Source organism: Myodes glareolus, chromosome 14 (genome assembly GCF_982192425.1).
Source record: "Myodes glareolus chromosome 14, mMyoGla1.1, whole genome shotgun sequence".
NCBI lineage: Eukaryota > Metazoa > Chordata > Mammalia > Rodentia > Cricetidae > Myodes > Myodes glareolus.
Genome location: NC_142039.1, coordinates 46,710,035 through 46,731,342, shown reverse-complemented (window position 1 = coordinate 46,731,342; position 21,308 = coordinate 46,710,035). Strand labels below are relative to the sequence as shown.

General features: G+C 39.8%; 1 protein-coding gene across 2 annotated transcripts in view; it reads left to right on the top strand.

Annotated features, from left to right (window-relative positions):
* Cdkal1 (CDKAL1 threonylcarbamoyladenosine tRNA methylthiotransferase) overlaps positions 1-21,308 on the top strand; it is a 525,008-nt gene that overhangs the window by 152,115 nt on the left and 351,585 nt on the right. For both annotated transcript variants that reach the window (XM_048428030.3, XM_085699329.2), the window contains 2 exons: positions 323-371; positions 8,943-9,063. In XM_048428030.3, the coding sequence (XP_048283987.3) occupies positions 323-371; positions 8,943-9,063 (170 nt within the window). The remainder of the gene's footprint in view (positions 1-322; positions 372-8,942; positions 9,064-21,308) is intronic.

Below are 21,308 nucleotides of genomic sequence, written 5' to 3'. Positions count from 1 at the left end.
GTCATATATTTTTGGTTGTCATCCGTCCTTCCTTCCCTCCCTCCTTCCCTCCCTCCCTCCCTTCCATCTATGTATATTTTCATATATGTGTATAAAATCAGCTAATTCAAATACAACCTCCATCTCTCTAGTTCAACTTTTGTATGTGAGAATGCTTGAGTACACACACACACACACACACACACACACACACACACACACACACATACACACATAAGTCAATCAAGTGAAATGGCACCAGCGTTCTTAGGAAATGTTCCTTGTCTCCAGCAGGCATGTGACTGCACTTCCTCTCTGACTTCGTGTCTGTCTCCCTTTCCAGGTTCAGCAGATTGATCGTGTGGTAGAAGTTGTGGAGGAAACAATTAAAGGTAATGGCGGAGCATAAGATGAGCAGATGCATTTTCTGAACTAAAATTTTGGTATACCATTCAGTTAACACTTATTAATCATTTTTTATAACGGATATTGTTATAGGATAAAATCATGCATTTTGTCCTTGGACTGATACATAGACTAGGAGGTGTATATATATTGTTCGTAAGTATTTTATTTAAAATTTTCTTTAAGACACTGGAAAGAACTGAGCAGGGAAGTCATGTAAAGACACAGAAGGTTTGCAGAGTAAAATAAGGTAATCTTTAAAAGCCACATACTGTGTGATGTCAACTATATGGCGTTCTGGAAGAGGGCAGTTATAGAAGCAATTCAGGTAACCTAGAGGTATAGGGAATTGCTGAGGAAAGAGAATCCAGAAGTTTTTGGGGGCAGTGATACTCTTGATGATATTGTGATACTGAACATCTGTCAGGATGTACCTGCTCAAAACATCAGACTTCTCCTGTCAACTGTGAACACTAGTGACCTGTCAATATCTGCTTCGTCTTTAACATACCTACCCCCAAGGCACTCTGGTCCAGATTGTTGACAGTGGATTAGAGAAGCTCCCGTCCTCTGCACAGCCTCTATGAATCTAAAGCTTCTCAGAAAAATAAAATGGATGTTAAAAATGAGTGGTATTCAATAGTGAGCTTCGCTGGAGGTGTGTAGAGGTATATCAAGAAACAGGGCCTTTCTCTCCCAGGCAAGTTTGATGAGTGACAGCATCTCCCTGATGAGTCTGGCCCTGTGCAGATTCACCGGAGAGGCTGTGTTGAGTTTAGTTGTGAGAAAGTAGTAGAGATGAGATGAGGTTTGTGGGTCTCTTCCCTAGCTTTTTGGAGAATGGACAGGGGTGACTTTAGTGCTAGGGAGCTAATGAGGGCACTGGAGGCCGGGACGTGGTCTGACAGGTTCATTTAGCAGATGTCGGCACTGAACCCTGTGCGGCTTAAGTGGTTGGCCGCGTTTGCTTAGTCCACCTACAGTGAGACTGCCTTCATCGTAGTATGTACGAGATATTCATCCTTTACCTCCTATTTCTACTGACCACACTTCATTTAGAGAGCCCAGGCAGAGGAATAATGTGCTTCCCCGCCCCATAGCATTGAGACATTTGTTGATTGCCTTTGAGTACATTATTTTTCTGATGCTTAATGTTCTCAGCTGCTGCTGGAGAGGATTTGAAGGTTTTTCTGTAGACTTTTCAGCTACTTTGCTTTTATCTTAATGTCCCAAACGGAACTGTGTAACCTCTGTTTGCCTCTCCAGAGCTGTTTTCCACATTCATCTGTGTCCATTTAGGCTGGCACTTATGGGCTGTATTACTTGAGATCCTTGCTCATTGGTACCCAGAGGAGTTCTTGTTTTCTGGTGCCTAGGAGGACCTTCACTCTGCTGTCCATTAGAACCTTTGATCTCTGGGTCCTAGTAGGATCCTTGCTTTCTTGTATCTAGTAGAATCCTCAGTGTCTGAAGCCCAGTGGGACACTCACTGTCTGACGTTTACTAGGGTCCACACTCTTTGGCATCTAATGATAATTTAGCTAACTGGGGGAGGTGACTCTCTCCACCATTGTACACCCATCAAAGAGGCAGGCAGGTGCATTAACCACACTGACTCATCTTCCTCAAGTTTTAATGTGTGTGTGTGTGTGTGTGTGTGTGTGTGTGTGTGTGGTATTTATATGGATTTTGTTGAGGGAGGGTATGGGTTATGAAACCAGAAATGGGACTTTGAGACCTGATCTTAAGGGAGAAAGGGAGGCAAGGAAGGGGTGTGTGTGTTATGAATGCATAAAAGGACTTTGGTCAAAGGGATACTAACTAATTTTGTGGAGAATTAGGGGACTGGAGAAGGGAGGAGAACAAATAAGAAAAAAATACGTATGAAAATGCCATAATGAATGTATTACTTTGTGTTCTAACTCAAATGAATTAACACAGACAGTGTAAAGAAATCCCACTCCCTGACCGTCACATAGCCCTGCCTTTCTTACTTGTTTAAATATTGACTTAGCTACTGTCAGGCTGAGCTTACATGCTAACACTTGTAAAACATAATGTCTGATTACATGGGAAGACGGGACTCTTAAGTTTTTTTCATTAATAATCTTAATGAAAGACTTTGTGAGATCTGCTACTGTAACCCAGTTTCTATTTGAGTGTTATTGGTTAAATGTCTCTGTGCTGATTATTTATGCTGTCTTTGTAGTGTGCTCAGATATGTCACTTTCTAAGATCCATTTCTATATCATACTGCTTTATATCATACGATGAATACTGTAGAGTATCAGTCCCACAAAGAAGTTTTATTGCATATAAACTTTATATTCTTTTCTCTACTAGGACTCATTTTGTAAAATAAAGCAAGTTCTGACTCCATTACCAGAATATGTTCACTCAGCATGCATAGCTTCAACACACTTTTTATAAACACTGCTTCCCAAGGACAGCAGGACAAGTCAGCCAGCAAAACGCTTGCTGTGTGAGCCTGGGGACCAATGTTTATTTCCCAGAGCCCACAGGGAAAAGCTGGCATGGTAACATGTTTTTGCTAAACTCAGCCCATGGATGGTGGATGGATATGGGTGGATCCCTGGGGCTCCCTGGTGGGCCCACCTCCCTGAGTCTGCATTGTGTATTTCAAGCCATTGAAAGAGCCTGTCTCAAAAACAAGGTGGGTGGTACCTGAGTAACACCAAACTGTGGCTGCCCTTTGGTCTGTATGTCATACACCCCTTTTATATGTACCCATACACATGTGTACCTGCATACATGAACATGCAGTATGCACATATGCACACACAAAGTTTTTGTTTACGATATATTATTTTAACAATAACAACAACAACAGCAACTAGGCTGCCTGACCATAACCTGGTTATCTTGTATTGGAGATTTGCCTTGTCATTCCTCACCAGGTTCCTGGTGTTGAGAGCAACTGTTATGGTTGGTTGTAATTTAGGGTCTTAAGACAGAAAAGCAGCCGGGGTTCTCATAGCTTTGTACACACATGCTTATGTGTTCAGGATTCTGTTACAGTCTTGCCACCCATGCTCCTTTTTAATCCCTTAATTATTTAGATAACAAATCACTTACAAAATTGATTTTCATTGTCAGTTTTTTGTAGAAATGGCAGCTTACATTCGCTTGTCAAATTTGAAACTTCCCCTGCATCATTAGCAGGTCTTGGTAGGACTACACTTGCAGTAATTACCGTAGCAGCTGCAATCAGCACCTTGTCTAGTTCTTCGTAGCTTATCGTTTCCTTAGACATTAATTCGTTTGTACTCTACAGGAAGCCTGCTTGCACTGATTATGCACTGGCCAGCGACAAGTCTGAAACCTTCCTCTCTTGTTCCAAAGCTCACGTTATTTCTGTTCTGTGAGGCTGCTTATAGTGGACAGAGGAGAGTGAGGAGGGGGGCCTGTGACTGTAACCACCATCCTCCTCCTCCTGTTACAGTGGACAGAGGAGAGTGAGGAGGGGGGCCTGTGGCTGTTATCACCACCCTCCTGCTACAGTGGACAGAGGAGAGTGAGGAGGGGGGCCTGTGGCTGTAATCACCATCCTCCTCCTCCTGTTACAGTGGACAGAGGAGAGTGAGGAGGGGGGCCTGTGGCTGTAATCACCACCCTCCTCCTGTTATAGTGGACAGAGGAGAGTGAGGAGGGGGACCTGTGACTATAAACACCACCCCTTTTCTCATTGTTTAACTTGCTGCTCACTTTTTCTGATTCTTGCCAGTCTTAATATGAGGGAAGTCCCTAGTCTTACTATGAGGGGAGGTCCCTAGTCTTACTATGAGGGAAGTCCCTAGTCTTACTATAATGGGAGGTCACTAGTCTTGCTATGAGGGGAGGTCCCTAGTTTTGCTATGAGGGGAGGTCCCTAGTCTTACTGCAGCTTGGTATGCCATGGTTGCCATATCCATGGGAGGCCTGCCCTTTTCTAAACAAAAATGGAGGAGGAATGGATGGGGGCTTGCTGAAGGGAGGTGAGGGGGGTGAAACTGTGATTGGGCTGTTAAAAATTATTTTAAAAATACAAAATTTAATGTGTATAATTTTGAATATTTTAATAATAAAAAGTTACAAATGCATTTGATTGACTTTGACTGATTATAACTAGTGCCTGACAGCTTTCATTATTGGTGCTTTATAAATGTTTTTTAGGGGCATTTTCCTTTTGGAATGTCTTGCTTTTCACCATCGGTCTCCTTTTTCCCCAGTGTTATGGAGGGACTTTGGTTCCAGTCAGTGGGATTTGGTTGTGGTAGACTTTTTACTTGATTGGTTTTAAGGAAAATTAGCAAGAAGCTGAAGTCCTAGCAGAGTGTACTGTGACATAGAGAATGTATCCCGCTTACTCAGCCCAGACAATGGGAGTGACTCTAATGAGTGTCCTTCCTGAGACAAGATCTGTCACTGAGTCTGGAGCTAGCTGTGTTTTGGCTCAGGTGGTGACCAGCAAGATGCCCGTCCTCCTGTCTCTGGCCTTCTCCTGGAAGTAGAAGTAGGGCTCGAAGTAGGACTGACTTTTTGTATGGGTGCTAGGGATCCAGACTTAGGCTTCATACGTGTGCAGCACCTCCTCTTACTCCCTGAGCCGTCTCCACAGCCCTATTGGCTTCAGTCTTAAAAGGGAAATTTGTCTCAAGGCTCCCAGAGCTGTGCATTTATTATACGCCTGTTGTTTTCTAGCAGCTAGCTCTGCTTCCGTTGCTGGTGTGGTAGCTTTAGTATGGTAGCTGTCAGCATGAGAAACAGTAATGTTTTATATTGTGACATGGATGCTTTCTACAGGGACAGAAACATCTATCCCTGTTTTCTTTCAAATACCACAACTTTGTAGCTCTCTAACCAATTTCTAAATCAGGAAGGTCTGCTCTAGCAAGGCAGGCAGTGGTCTATGAGGCCTCTATTCAGGGTCAGGGCTAAGATCCACCTGCTCTTCTTTCAGAACTGTTTCGGCTGTTGACGGTTTGGTTGGACACCTGAGTTAGACTGCAGAGAATTAATTAATACCTCACACATCTCCTTCCCTTGTCATAAAATGCATCTCTGCTCCCCGAAGAAGGCGTTTCCGGGAGAGTACGAGGACGTGTTGCTTTGGCGTGCCCTCTTTCCTGCAGCAATCTGCCGATGAACCCTACCACAGTCAGTGTGAGCGCCTACAGCCGTGTATGCTGGAGGCGGAGCGTCACTGAGGACCTCCTGTTCTAGCAGACTGTTGATGTTTTTCTAACATGTAATGACTCTTCAATCTAATGTGATAGACTGAGGAGGGAAGAAGTCGGTGTGTAGTGTCACAACTTAGTAACTGATAGATACACGTTTTGAGGATCCTCATGTTTATAACATTCTTTACTGTGTGAATGGGCTTGTGAATGACCTTACTGACTGACTCCCTAATCAGATATCTGGGTGACTTTCCTTCTCCTTGAAAAGCCTTGAGACCTGTGGGTTTTAGTCAGATTTTGCTCTTGTTCCACAGACAACACTGCATATTGATGCAACTTGTATAGCGACTAATACACAAATCGTGTAGGATGGCTTGACTCTTCTTGACCCAAGTTTAGTGTTATCAATTTGAAATTATTGTGTAGCAGTGAATCTTAAGCAGCTACCTTTTGGTTTCAAAATTCACTACTATGTTATAATAAAATCGTTTAGTGAAAAATTTCAATGAACTAGCTCCAGTGTAACCAGCGTGGAATCAGAGCTTTGAAGTTCGTTAATGAATAGCTGTTAGAAACTTTGGGGATTATGATTGAATTTAGCTTTTAGTGTGAGTTTTAAGTAATATTTAAAAATATTACTTAAGTATTTTTTAAAAGATGGCTAATAATCTATTGAGCTATATATGATCATTATGTAGTGAGATGAAGTGGGATTGTATTTAAAATGGAAAGGAGAGGACCCGGAAGCTCACTGGTCTTGTGAGTTTTTTTTCTTTCGCCCTTGTTTTGCAGTTGCATGTCCTTGTTTTCATCTTGTTCCATCTTTATCAGCTTCTCTGCAGTGAGATGTTAGGAATCATCCTTGTTACCATGACCACCGTTCTTTCCATCTCTTTCTCTGTTCCTTTAGCATGGGCTTGATATAAAACTGTATATTTTGAGATGTCATTACTTTTTCTGCTGTGTAGTACTCAATTGTGTAAACGTACCACATTTTCCTTATCCATTCTTCGGTTGAGGGGCATTGACATCTTGAAATTTGCAGGCAAATGGATGGAGCTAGAAAACATCATATTGAGCGAGGTAACCCAGACCCAAAAAGACAAATATCATATGCACTCACTTATAAGTGGCTTTTAGAGATAAAGCAAAGAAAACCAGCCTACAATTCACAATCCCAGAGAACATAGACTACAGTGGTGATCCCAAGAGAGACATATATGGATCTAATCTACATGGGAAGTAGAAAAAGACAAGATCTCCTGAATAAATTGGGAGCATGGGGATCATGGGAGAGGGTAGAAAGGGAGGGGAGAGGAAGGGAAGGGAGCATAGAAAAATGTATAGCTCAATAAAATCAATAAAAAAATTAAAAACTTTATATTTTGTTCTCCATTTCTTTTAATCTCTATTGTCTTGATTTCATTTTCTCCTCTCTTCATTCTAGTCTGAAAGGTGATAAAAATCCAACTTAACCTGTCCCCATTTTTTAAATAAAATTTAATTTCTTCCTTTGCCCTGCAGTATGAATGGATTCTACTTTTTGAGACAGAGTTTTATAAAATTGCCCAGGCGGGCCTTGGACCGGTAATCCTTCTGCCTCCCACAGTATTGGGATTACAGGCCCATACCCCCAGAGCATGCTGGCAGTCATACACTTTCTGTCTCTGTCCTAGACATTAGAAGCTAACAAGAATAAATCAAGCCAAGATGCAGCGTGTGCATGTTGAATTGTAGTCTACTCCTCCTTGTCCTTTTGTGAATATTACACATCCAGTTTTATGATTAGTTTGTTCCAAGAATCTGCCTCTCTCTCCTCCCCCCCAAGCACATTTCTCTGGTTCTCCTTGTTTCCCCTCAAAGTCATACCTTGTTTATGGCATCTCCTTCATGTTATTATTTTTTCAAATTTTGGTTTGCTTCAGAAGGCAACAATATTGATAGCTACACATGAAACCAGAAATAATTTGTAATGCATGTATTCCGACTATGGCCTGTGGATTTGATGAATACGTTGAAATAATTTCCTTTGAAACAGGATGTTAAAGAGAATTAATATGTCACAAATATGGATTTTATTTTGCTAGGCCATTTTTAAGGAAATTATGTCGTTTCCTTCCTTTAGTCTTTGTCTATATATAACAAGCAACTTTTATGTTTTCTGTTTTGTCTTTGGTGCACTAAGTACCAACTAGCCTATTGTTATATGTGACACATTTTAACGAGTCATTGGATTAGAAAATAACTCTTTATGTCATTGCATGTAGATGTGCTTCTCTATTTACATGCAGATAGTGAAGATGAATAATTTATTGAATGTTATTAGAGCAGGCTGCATATTACAGAGTCCCAGAAGGACATGAGGAAATTCGCCTGGAGCTCATATGAAAATGGCTCTACTTCCTGCCCAGTCATTCTCGACCTTTCAGCCTCACTGAGAACTGTTGTGTTAGTCCATCGGTCCTGCTTACCTCTTCATTAGCTGGGCCTTGATTGAGGAGTTCGTCTTGCTTAAGCATCTATAGGATTTGTTAGCCAATCCTCTTAGACTTTGGCTATACTTATCTGTTAGAATGGGCATTGTCAGAAAGAGTGGGTAGTTCCTGTTTTAGTGGTTAGAGCAGCAAGGGCTCTGACTTATAGCTTTCTTGTTTCCAATCTTGGAGAGCTCTTTTCTCAGATGTTAAAACAGTATATCTTTCTGAAATGAAGCCCGAGGAAAGATATATAACATTGCTTATGCAATGTGATTCCTTGATTTAAGTGATTCTTTTTTTTTCCCTTCGTAAATGTGGTGTGTAATTGTGCACATACTGTAAGCAAAGCGTTGGCAAATATAGTCAGTCCTTGAACCCAGGAGTTTCCCCCCAACCCCTTCTCTCTGTAGTTGGAGATTGCTTGTTCATTCCCAGATGCCCAGACCTTGAAATATCACTCAGAAACCCATCTCCATTAATCTTGTGTATTGCCATGTGGGTGTGGCTGCGGCAACAGGCAAGGTTCTGTCAGGCAAGGTCTGTCTCCTGCAGGACTAAATGGCTTCTCTCTGACTCTGCCTTCTTTCTTCGAGCCTTCAGTTTTGTTCCCCCTTCTTGCTCTATTCTGCCCTGTCACAGGCCAAAACAACTTCTTTATTCATCAACCAATAAAAGCAACACATAGAAAGAAGAATTTCCCATACCATTTTCTTTCTCTCTCTTTCTCTTACTGTATTTCTTATGTTCAAAAGATCACATCTTCTTTAGGATGCCTTTTCTCCCTGATCTCCTATAAGAGAAAAAAAAATCAAATACAATCCTGAACATATTTATCAAAAACGGTAAATGCCAGTGTGAATTTGTGTGGCATGCTGATATGTGTCTTATGCTTTATTTGAAGGTCACTCAGTGAGGCTCCTGGGTCAGAAGAAAGACAATGGGAAGCGGTTGGGGGGAGCGAGACTGGATTTGCCAAAAATCAGGAAGAATCCACTGATAGAAATCATTTCAATCAACACAGGGTGAGTATCTCTGAGTTGCTCTTGACATAGTTAACTCGGTGAGTTCAGCTTGTACGCCAATGGACATGTGACACCAAGAGGCAGTTGAATGTTTTCTTGGGGGAGGAAAATCACAGAAAGTGGTATAACTGTTGAGCGTGGTCACTTCTAAGATGCGTCTTGGCTTCAATTACATGTGTGTTTGAGGCAGGATATTATATCTTTGCTATTATTTTTCTCATTTGGGGCTATGGGACAATAAATATGGATTTTATTTCCCGTGTTAAAATTTTTTTAGAAATCTTGAATAAAGTAAAACAATCTCATGGCTCATGCCAACAATCCTAGGCTGAGTCAGTAGGGACTGGAGTTTAATACCAGCCTGCCCCATGTAGTGAGCTCTAGGTAAGTATGAGTGAGAGCCAGCCTCAACCCCTTACCATTCTTCCTCAAACTAAAACAGAGTAAAAGAGATGGAATAGTCTCAGCAGTGGCTGGGTACTTGGCATCTGTGATAGCTTGTATGTGATTCTGGTAGAGGTTGCTCCAAATACTAACCATGTTTGACCATTAGCTATCTTAATCATGTATTTTAAAATGTGATTCTTATGTATTTTATATATGTGAGTACTTTGTCTACATATACATCTGCACACCAGAAGATGGCCGCAGGCAGTTGTGAGCTGCCCTGTGGGTGCTGGGAATTGAACTCCAGACCTTGTGAAGAACAGTGAGTGCTCTTAACCACAGAGTCATCTCTCCAGTCCCTGGATCTTTTATTTTAAAGTCATTGCAATTTTGCCTTATATTAATCATTGTAAAATTGTTAAATAATTTGTATTACAATTTTATTTTGCTTATAAAAGTAGCATTATGTCAAATTTTCTCTCATATGTGATCATGGACTTAGTTCTTCTGCAGTGAGACTGTAATGAATCCTGAAATTCAATGAATACTTGCTGTTAACTGTCATGGTCTTGTCCCTTGCATCAGAGAATATAGAATTGACCATAAGAAGTCAGTAAGCAAGTATATTTTTGATGCTCAATCAGTTCATATTATCTCAAATCGCAATGGGACTTTGGGAGCTGTGACTAGTCATCACTTTGCCGAGTTGCTTGCCATCTTACCATTTCTCTGACATGAAATCGGCCCCATGAGTGTCATTCCATAGTATCAAATTGTAAGATCTTTGCTTAGATTTTATTTTTTTAATCCTTATTGCTGGTGGAGCAAATTGCTTTTTTTTTAAAAAAAAAACTTTGCTTAAACTATGGTTATATGGTTCTGCCTATGATTGTTCTCTTTATCAAAGGTTATGAAGATTTCAGTGTGGTTACAAATTAAGTGCTGTGTTAGACCTTTTTTATTTGTGTTTTAATGTAGAAGGAGGGCCCTCTTTGGAGCATGCTTCATGATATGGTTTCCTAGGTCACCATTTGAATATGTACAGTTGTTTTTATGTTAATGTTAATTTAAAACCGTCAAAGTATCTGTGAGTGCTTGCAAGGGACCCTTGAGATTGAACTGGTAACTAGTGACTTTCTCTCACAGAAACAGGGGACAGGAGTCATACCATCTGTGATTCTGGTCTCTCTCTCCTTCCCAGTGCTAAGTATATAGGAGAAGGCTAACTGGAGGGGAAAAACTGTATCTGTGCAGCTGGAGAGAAGTTGAGACTTGGTGGTGTGGCTGCTTGGATGCTACACTTGTGCCTATAAGTGAACTCTCTGTCATGCTCTTTGTAAGCAAGCCTGAAGCTTATGGTTCTCCACATTGTTCTTTGTTTGGTTGTTGGTGTCCTACAAGGAGGGAATAGTCATTTGTCATGTCCTTATGGCAAAGGTTCTCCCAGTTCTCCCACAGTATTTTGTTAGGGTCCCTGGAGGGATACCTTTGCTTTTCCTGGCAGCGGGAGTGGAGTATAGAGGAAAGGCTAGTAGGGGGTGGTGCAAGGGACATAAAGCAAGAAGTTGGACATTGGGAAATGAAGGCAGTTTGTGATCTACTTCTTTACTTCTTTGAGTGTTAAAGCCATCACTTTTGGCCGTCTTCATCTTCCAAAGCTGAGAGTTGACTCTGCTTTACCATCCGCTGTGATAATGTGGTCTCAGTGCTGTCAGGTTATCCTAGGGTGAAGGCTCCAATCCCTCCTTCACTTAAACACATCTTAGAAACAGCTCCTGACCCTGACTGGACCCTGATACTTTTTCCTTTATTGCTTATCTTGTCTCTTGTTGTTTTCTGTCAGTAAGGGACAAGAAAGATGGCAGTTGGAGACCTTTGAGGAAAATTTAATTTTTTAAATTACATAATTGGATTTATTATCATTTTTTAAACATATTGGTTACTCCCCATTTCTCTCTCTGTATGCAGCTAAGCTTCAAAAACACATTCTAACCCAGATGGTTTAACTTTCTGAGATGTCTGCCCCACATCAGGCTCTTTTATAGTCCTTGATATATAGCCTCTCTATAAACACATGAATGAAAGACATGGGCTGTGAACTTGTCCTACAGAGCTGAAACAAGTTTTAGAGAAATGGTTACTATTACTGCTCTTTTGTTATATTTGAGTCTGTTTAAAACATGGACATTATTAAATGGATATGATCACAGTGCATTTAATAATATAATTTGGGCTTATGACATTATCAGATTGTAGAATTTAGAGATAAGCAAACTTCCCCAAAGTCACCTATAAAACTGAAATGTTGATATGTGTGTGTGTGTGTGTGTGTGTGTGTGTGTGTGTGTGTGTATATATATATATATATATATATATATATATGTATAACTTTAAGCAGAGGTATCAAGATTCTGTATTTGGAAAAAATGCTTCAGCTGACTCCTTGTGCTGATGGCACTCACAATGCCTCCTTAGGTCTCCGACTTTGAGGCCGTTAGACTCTCATATTTCCTCTTACTGTCTCTCTCTGACACAGGCTGAAGCAGCAAGGAGTAGTAGAATGGCCACACCTCCTTGACCTCTGACCTTAACTACGTGCCCGTCATAAGCACTGTAAAATCCAAAGCTCCTGTGCTGTGTCTTTATGTCAGTGTTAATTGTGACTTTTGGAAAATTACATTCTATAAGAAAAAGAGCATTTTTTGAATTTAATTAGAAATATTGTAGCCAAGTGTGATGGCACCTAATTCTAATTTGATCAATAGGCAGGAGAATCGTTGTGAAATTAAGGGCAGCCTGGTCTACACAGAGATTCAAGTCAAACAGGATTTATCTCAAAAACTCCCATAATAAAATTCAGGGCAGAGTTCTCTCCACTGTGTTTTACCATGCCTGTAATTACAACACTTGTGGGGCTAAGGCAGGAACAGTGGGTTTGAGGCCAGCCTGGTCTGCACAAAGAGACTTTGCTTCAAAACATCTTTAAACTTGACCTTCCAGAGGCTTTTCATAGCAGTGTCATACATGTACTTATGCTAGGTTATTTTACAGTCCTTGGAAATGATTATGTGATGGTTAGATCTTTGTCAGTTTCACACAAGCTAGAATCATCTGGGAAGAGGTGACCTCAATTAAGAAAATGCCTTCATTGCATTGTCCTATAGGCAAGCCTTGGGGGCATGTTCTTGATTATTGGTTGAAATGGCAAGACCCAGTCCATGTGGGCAATAGCACTGCTGTGCAGGTGGTCCGAGGTGGTGTAAGAAGGCCAGCTAAGATATCTATGTAAAGCAAACCTGTAAACGGGTTCCATCAGTTTCTGCCTCCAGATTCCTTCCTTGAGTTCACGCTTTGAATTCCTTGTGTAGGCTTCCGTAGACGGGGAGCTATGACACAGAAGGGTAAACACTTTTAACTTCAAGTTGCCTTTGAATGTTTTACTATAGCATAGCAATAGAGAGCAAAGCAAGACAACTGTATATTTTAGTATATTCAAATGAATACTTTATATCTAGCAGGCTGTCAAGAACCAAAGATACTCATTTATTTTTATTTAGTTCATGCTAGACTGTTGTTCAAATATTCAGATTGTATGAGTCAGGCCCTACTTGGAATCTTTTAAGTTTTGTGGCCTATGTGCTATGCTCTGAGAATAACTCTCTGAAGATCTTGATATCTTTGTTTAAAGAGGTAATGAATGACTCAAGACCAAATAATTACAAAAGGGCCCAGAATTTCAGTTACTCAGCAATGTAAGTAACATGGTGAAATATTGCCTCTTTAAAATATTTATATACTAGTACTGTATTTACATTCTTTCCACCTCCCTCGTTGCTTCTGCAGCTCGTCCTCTACCCTGACCTCCTCTCATATTTATAATCTCTTCTTTTCATACATATATATATGTATATATATATATAACTATATGTTGCCTGTTTTAGCAATAAATTGTGCTTGAAATATGTTTTTTTGGTTTTTTTTTATGGTTGAAATTTGACCCGAGCTAAGTTTTTCATGGTGCCTCCTTCCCTCCTAACTCTCCCCTCTTCCCTCATTCCCTCCTCTCATTCTGTGTTTCTTTCTCTTTTCCTTTTTTTTTTTTTTGAACCCCCTGTCCTCTTCTCCCCTCTCTCTTCTCTCAGTTCAGCTGTCTCCCAGCACGAACAAGTCCCAGAGCAGGATGCAGTGAGACTCTTTGCTGACTGGCACTAGCCAGGTGTTCTTGTCAGTGTGGTGAGGCCCTGCCTTTGTCTCATTTGGTGTGACTGAATCAAACCTCGTAGGGAAGGTTCACTTGAGCTAGTTGAGACTATAGGACAGTGTGTCCTTCAATAAGACCAGTTCAGGGACCAAGACTTGGTTATTTACTTGGCCAGTGCCTTTCAGTGTGGGTTCTGTGGACCAGTATCGAAGCATCAGCTGTTTTTTGCTGGCCCATGAGAAATAGAGAACTTGAGAGCTGGCATTTTTGAAACTTGTTCAAGGATTTTCCTGCAGTTTGACTGCAGTAATTCGTTCTCACTCTGTTTTATGCAGAGTGTAGTTTACAGAGATTGGAGATGAATCCATGGCTGGTACTACAGATGCTCGCAGAGGGACCGAGTAGTCTTGTGTTATAACTTTTATCTCTTGTTTAGAAAGTATTTCAGCCAACACACTGACCTTCATTTCCCCAATGAGCATCATTTCTGTGGCTGTATAGCTGGTGTGGTTAGTAGCGGTGCTAGCCTTTTGTGCTGCTCTGACAGAAATACTTCAAAAGGATAAAGGAGTTATTTTGGTTCACAGTCTCTGACCTTTCAAACCATGGTTGCCTGGATATACTGTTGGGTGTGAGGGAGGCAGGAAGTGCAGACACAGAGTTCACCTGTGCCAACCCCCCACCTCACCTTGTGGTCCACCTGGGCCCTATTGTATTTAGATGCCTAACTGCATTCAGGGTGCATCTTCCTCTGTGTTAATATCCCCTGTGTGTATCATCTGTGGAGACACCCTCACTGGCACCCACCCTAAGTGTGCTTTACTCATCCCATACCTGTCTCTGAATTCAGTCAAATTCAAGTCAAGATTAACCATTATAGTAGTTTGCTATTACTCTGAAAAATGAAAATGTAACTTGTCAATTGGCAAAGAATTAAGTGTTGCCCAGAGCTCCAGGGTATGTGTGCAGTCATATCTGCAGGAGTGGCTTTTTTGGTCAAACGTGGACCTGTAGCTTGATTGCTCTCAGAGTGGTAGCTTAACGCACACCCCAGTCTTCATTTGTTTGTGTCAGGTTTTCTTCAGAAGGAAATTTGTGTCATTCTAAGGTAGCCTGTGAAATTTAGTCACTAAAAGCTGTAGTGTTAATGGTCCCCTCCCAAGACGAGGCAGAGCTGTTAGTCATGCTGTGTAAGCCATGCAGAGCAGGCGGTATCCTGGAATGTGACACCAGCCTGTTCTGGAGGCCACAAAGTCTAGTGGGATGAGTTTGGGCTTGGAGTTTGGAGTTTCAGACCCTGTTGTTCTTTTCTGGGGACTTGGATGAATTAACCATTTCTCAGCTCGCCTCTCATTCTGATAGGTTCTGTGCTGTCTACCATGTTCATAAGTGATTTATTGATGAGATTTTCACACATACTGTATGAACATTTTCTGTGATCCTTTTCTCTCCTGCAGGCTTCATCTTTTTTGCCATTTGTTCACAAACACTTCAGCGGCTCACATCTAAGGTCCAGACTTAATCCTCTGCAATCAGTTCTTCATCTTTTATTGCAGTGATTGAGGTTTTTGCCAGTTTTTTGAGTCAGGATATACTCAAAGTGGTGATGCTCCTGTTTCTTCCTCCCTGGTGTTGGGGTCTTTAAGTATGTACCACCATGTCTGGAAGATGTGTGTTCAGTTGTGAGTGCATGCCTGGTAAATAATGAAATAACTGCACTTTCGTTCCTGACCCTTTAGTGTGTGTCCTCCAGGACTCAGTGCACTGGAATCTGCTGAGCACTTCGACATGGCAAGGTGAATACAGAAACCGTTCTAGCCAAGTCTGAACAGTTTGCTTTTTGCTTCTCTTCCTATACATGACTTTTTGTTGTTGTTGTTGAAAACCAAATGAAATATCCTAAACTATTAAATACCAGGAAGCTGAAGTATTTAAAGCTGTCTTGTACTTGTAACATTTTAATCTTTCAAACAAAAGCTGTTTGTCTTGAAATTTGTAGCTCTTTCCATATCTTCACTCTTCACTGGATTCTCCAACTAGATCATTTTCACTTACATAGTGTACACGCAGAATTTCAATACAGTGGATTTTTTATACCTTATAAAACTGTATTTGGGAAAGATTTTTATTGGAACAGTGGATGGCACTATTGGCCCATACCTGTATTTATGTATTTATCCTTAAATTTCAGAACTTTCAAATGCTGGCTCAATAAAGGCTCTTAAATTGAGTTTCTCAGTTAACAAGTGCTGGGCAATGTTAGGATAGGCTCAATATTAAATATTGTAAATTTTTCTTTATTCAACCACTATGTTATATAAACTTTGTAATGAGCATGTATATCTTTTATATTTACATGCATATGTATGTATTTATCACTGGCATATATAAATGTCTGATTTTAAAAATCATTTTAAACCCTAGCTTCTTATATGTTCTCTTGCCCTAAGTAAAACAATATACTTTGCTTATTTCTGATGAACAAAACTGTCTAGTTTGAAGGTGCGAGAATCACTTTGAATTTGGATTTAAAAAAATCAAAAGTAAAGATATTGAAAGTTATGCCCACCATTATAGATATGAGTTTAAAGAAAGTTGAATAGAATGATTGACAGTTTATACAGGTCATTTCACATATTGTATGGTGTGAACAAACATCAGTATAACAGCTTAAAATGCATTTACAATTTAGAGAGTTTATTAACTTTTGATTTGAAGTATCAGCTGACTGGGGGCTGAAGAGATGACTCAGCGATTAAGCACACTTGCTGTTCTTGCAGAGAATCAGTGTTCAGTTCTCAGCACACATGTGGCTGTTCAAAATTGTCTTTTGCACCAGGGGATCTCATACCATTTTCTGTCCATCACTGGCACTACCCCTCCCCCCACATATACATGCCGACAGACATTCATATACATAAAATAAAACAAATCTTAAGAAAATATCTGCTTACCTGTGTACGTAAAAGGATTCTATGCTTGTTTGTTAAGAAAATATAAGAGTTTGCATCAGGATACTTATTTCTTTTGTATTGTTTATTAGCTTTGTTCAAATGTGGTTGATACTTTTCTATTGACTATGGATAGCAGGAGTTCATTTATGTCTCCCATGAGAATTCCACTGCAAAAGGAAAGACATGAACACAAAGCAGCACTGTATAGAACACTGTGCAGTGCAACAGTGTAGAAATGAGAAAGTCACCCAAGGATCATGGTGGATTGTTGGCTTGTGGGAGAGGGCTTCTTTGGAATGTTGTATGGAGGCAGTATTTTAATTTATCTTGTAGATGGCAATCAAAGGAGAATTAAAAATGAAACCAAATCTATGAAAAATAGCCTTGACTGAATGACCTCACCTTGTGGGCAGTATGGTGAGGAAATCAGTGTGCTGGGTTTTTCATAAGACAATGATGGAGGAGGGATTGGAGAGAGTTTGGCAGTTTTGTGTGATAGCACCTATCTGTGAATCGAGCACTTGGAAAGCTGAGGTAGGAGAATTACAAATTCCAAGCCTGCCTAGACTATATACACAGTGGGATGAGCCTATACAAAAATTGTAATTTTAGGGGAGATTTAGGATAGAACTTCTAAATCATATGATTTTTTTTTTCAATTGTTAGCCAGTGTCCTGACCCTTCATGCCATCTCCTTTCAAGCCTCTATGTACATTGTGGTCCATGGAGCTGGGTTCTGTGTACAAGGAATCAGTAAATGTGGTTGGATATATCAAGGGCCTTCTGTAGATGGTCCTGTTTCTTCAAGAAAACTTCTTTCCCAGTTTGGTCAGAAGGGGGGGTGCAGTTTGTGTAGCCCAACCAAAATTATGTGTAATTGGATACACATGTCATGTCTGGCAGGTCTGTCAGCTTTCTCCAGCACTAGAATAATACATACCCCATATTTACTTTTAAAACCATTTTGCTTTCATTTTACTACAGGATCAGCATGGTAGTCTCAGTTGGTTTATTTTTTTTCTAACCCTGACAAAGCACAATGTTTTATTTGGCTTTTAAAAAAGGCAATAGTGCATGTAGTTAAGACCTCATTTACTTTATCTGATGAAATAGTCTCTGAGGAATGCATGTTTTTCCTATAAGTCTACTGAGAAAGTTGGTTTTACAATAAGGTCATTTGTAAGAATTCCTGGTTTGAGTTTTAAAACAACATATGTGATTTAGTTATTTGTAATGTATATTTTTGTGACTTTAAAAGGTTAACCTAAAGTATTAGTCATGAGATAATATGAGTTTATGTGGAATTTTTTTCTTGCTTGTTTTAACCCTGTAAAATACCTTTTATGTGTAGGTCTGCCTGTGGTGGTATTCTTTTTCTCTTTTATTTTCCCACATATGCATACAAATTTGTGAAATTTATACACAGGGATGCAAGAATGGACTTAATTATTTAGGGCCTGTGACTGGAAGACACCCCAGTGACACTGATTGTATGTTACCCATTTGTTTGCACATCTACTTCATCAGCTAATGTGCAGAGTGATCAGTAGTCACCAGACACTGTACGTGGTGGAAAGACGAGATCTACCCCTAAGTCACTGTTCTGGAGGGTCTTGCTATCTAATTTCTTAGATAACTGCTAAATAACTTTGGTTCTATTGCGTTGTCTGTGATAATACTGCTGTTTATGTGAATGGGACTTGGTGTTACATTCCACAACATTGCCACAACTGTCCAGAAGTTATAACACTTTTCCTACAATAGAAGGTGGCCGAACTGGGACTAGGAGGTGGTGGTATTCATCAAGAATTCCTTGCTAGCTAGTGACACCCTCTTTGATAATGAGTTATTGATGAGAATCTAGTGCCACCATTGCATGTTGCTCTTCCTCCAAATGCGCATGACTGATGGACTTTTCAGCGCCCCATCTGCTCATTTTCCACAATAGGCGTTGGTGTCACTTCCAGAGCGGAAGATTGTGAACGTTCTTTTCTGTCTTTCTTATTTGTATTTCTGCTTTTGAGTTTTCCCTTTATTTTTACTTTCCTACCTTAATTCTCACTTATTTGCAGAGGAAAGAAGCAGAACAACTGAAAGACAGGGTACTGTGGAGCTGAGCGCTGATGCCAACTCCTGGGAGAGGACATGCTTGTCTGTAACAAATGTACGTGAGGGAACTTGGGCCTGGGGTCCCGTGGTGCAGGGTCAAGCTCATTAGCTCCTGGAGTGTCCAGCAGTGGCTGTGATAGCACAGTGAGGGTCTGTGTGGAGAATGTTCTTCCAGTTACATGTTTTACTCTTCATTTATTTTTTAAAAGATTAATTTTCAAGTTTATTCATGCTATTTTGCGTAACTATTCTATTAGGAATATAATTAATGTATTTAGGACTCCATTAACATTACATTCAAGGATGATGGGGAAAAGACAATAATATATGCATTTCTATGTTTGGTCTTTCATTAATTTGACCACTGTATTGTTACCTTCTCTACACATTTCAGATGTTCCTTGATTCATACACGCAGAAGGTCTCATGCACTTCATAAATGCTTATTTGGAGCAGAATCAGACTGTGTTATCTAGTTTTTTTTTTTAATCCCATCGTATGCCTTTCTCTGTAATCAATTGCCATTCACATCTACTCTTTCTGTTCTCTTTCCTGTACTTTCTTTTTTAAGAAAAGGTTTGTTTTGTTGTCTTTGTCCCTCCTCATATTCTATATTTTTAATCTTTCTTTCCTTATGAATTTCTGACTTTTAATAGTCATATTTTATTAAATATTTCCTCATTTGCTGTAGTGAGAAAAATTTCTTTTAATTAGGGATATATTTTACAAAATATTTATTAAGTCTCTTCATTATTTATAGCTTCATGGCCAAATACCAAGTGCTCACACATCCCTAATATGAATCTATTCTTGGATAATTAAAATTCACTTTCAAAGACACATATATTCACAAACTTTTAGAAGCAGAAAAAATTATAAAAATTTAAATTTTCCATGTACACAATGAAACTGAAATCCAAAGGGTCTTCATTTCAGTGAAATTGTCCTAAGTCACTTATGTGTTTGGTGTCCTGGCTTTCAGAAAAATAAGGTTCATAAGAAATAGAGATTGGTGTTATGGGTGGTGCACTTTATTGTTTAGAAATTTAGGGCTTAATGGATGGTTAAGAAGGTTTTGTGGTCTCTAAGACATTATTAAAAACCATATTTTATGTTACTTATATTGAAACAGAGGTCAAAACAGTAGTAAAAGGTATCAATTTCTGTGGTCATTTATGTTTGATACTAACAAAGCAGATGACGAGGTTGTCTTTTTCCTTTTTAAAACAATGTTCTTATTTATTCTTTGATAATTTCATACAGTGTAGTTTGATTATATTTATTCTTCTTCTCTACCTCCTCTCAGATCCACAGCACCTGCCTCACCACCCAATTTCATATACTCTTTCTATTGAAAATAAGACAAAACATCAAATCCAGTTTGTTTTCGGGGACTACTCCTAAGTGTGAGACCTGCCCTGAAGTGTGGTTGATATGCTAGGTGTCAATTAATGAAAAAAAAAAAAACTGCCTTTCGCTCTCCAAATAGCAATCAAATGCAAATAGTTCTTTATCTTGGGGTAACATGTCATGGCCACTTCCCATACTTCTTGTTGGTATGTGTTTGGATTGATCTTGTGTAGGTCTTGTACATGTTCCCATAATTTCTGCATCTTTTTCTTGTGTTTGGAAAATGTTTTGAGATGATCTACCACTTCTCATTCTTACAATCCTACTGCCTCCTATTCTGCACAGATCCTTGAGCCTTAGGGCAGGGATCTGAGATGTCCCATTTAGTGAGTATAATACTGATATACAAATAGACACATTCATCAGTGGAATAGAATTGAAGACCTACATATGTATCTATATCTGTAAAAACATCTGGTTTTTGACAGAATACACACTGGAGAAAATATCACAGCATCTTCAATGAGTGATGTCACGGTCCTGTCACACTGGAGAGTTTCATGTAGAAGAATGAAACTAGGCCCATATTTCTCATTCTGTACAAAATTCAACTACAAGTCAATTTAGGACTTGATACCCTTACTCTGTAAGAGAAGAAAGTATAAGGTAAGCTTGAACTCATTGGCACAGTAAAATACTTTCTGAACATGACCCTGGTAGCTCAGGTATTGAACCCAACAGTATTTTAATGTTCAGTGGTACGTTGTTAAAGCAAACTACTTCTGTACAGCAAAGGGCACCATCATTTGAGTGAAAAACTAGCTTATTAATTTGGGGGAAAAGTTTTTTCTAATTGTACATCTGTGATGGCTATTCATCGTTGTCAACTTGATTACATCTGCAATTAACTGATACTCAACCAGCTGGGTACTTCTATGAGGGATTTTTCTTTTGTTGATTGGATCATTTGAGGTGAGAAGATTCACCTTAAATCTGGGTTACACCTTCTGGTGGCAGTCTGTATAAACGGCACAGAAGAAGGAACCACGTGCTCTTTATGTGCTTACTTTAACTTTCCCTTGCAAGCTCATTCCATCACTGGATTCTGGTGTTTATTGAAGAGCTGTAGAGACACCCAGCCTTGCGGACTGAGCTACTCCTGGACTCTTGGGCCTTCCACTGGGGAGAAAGCTACTGTTGTAATAGTTGGACCGCAGCCTGTGAGCCACTCTAATAAATCCCAT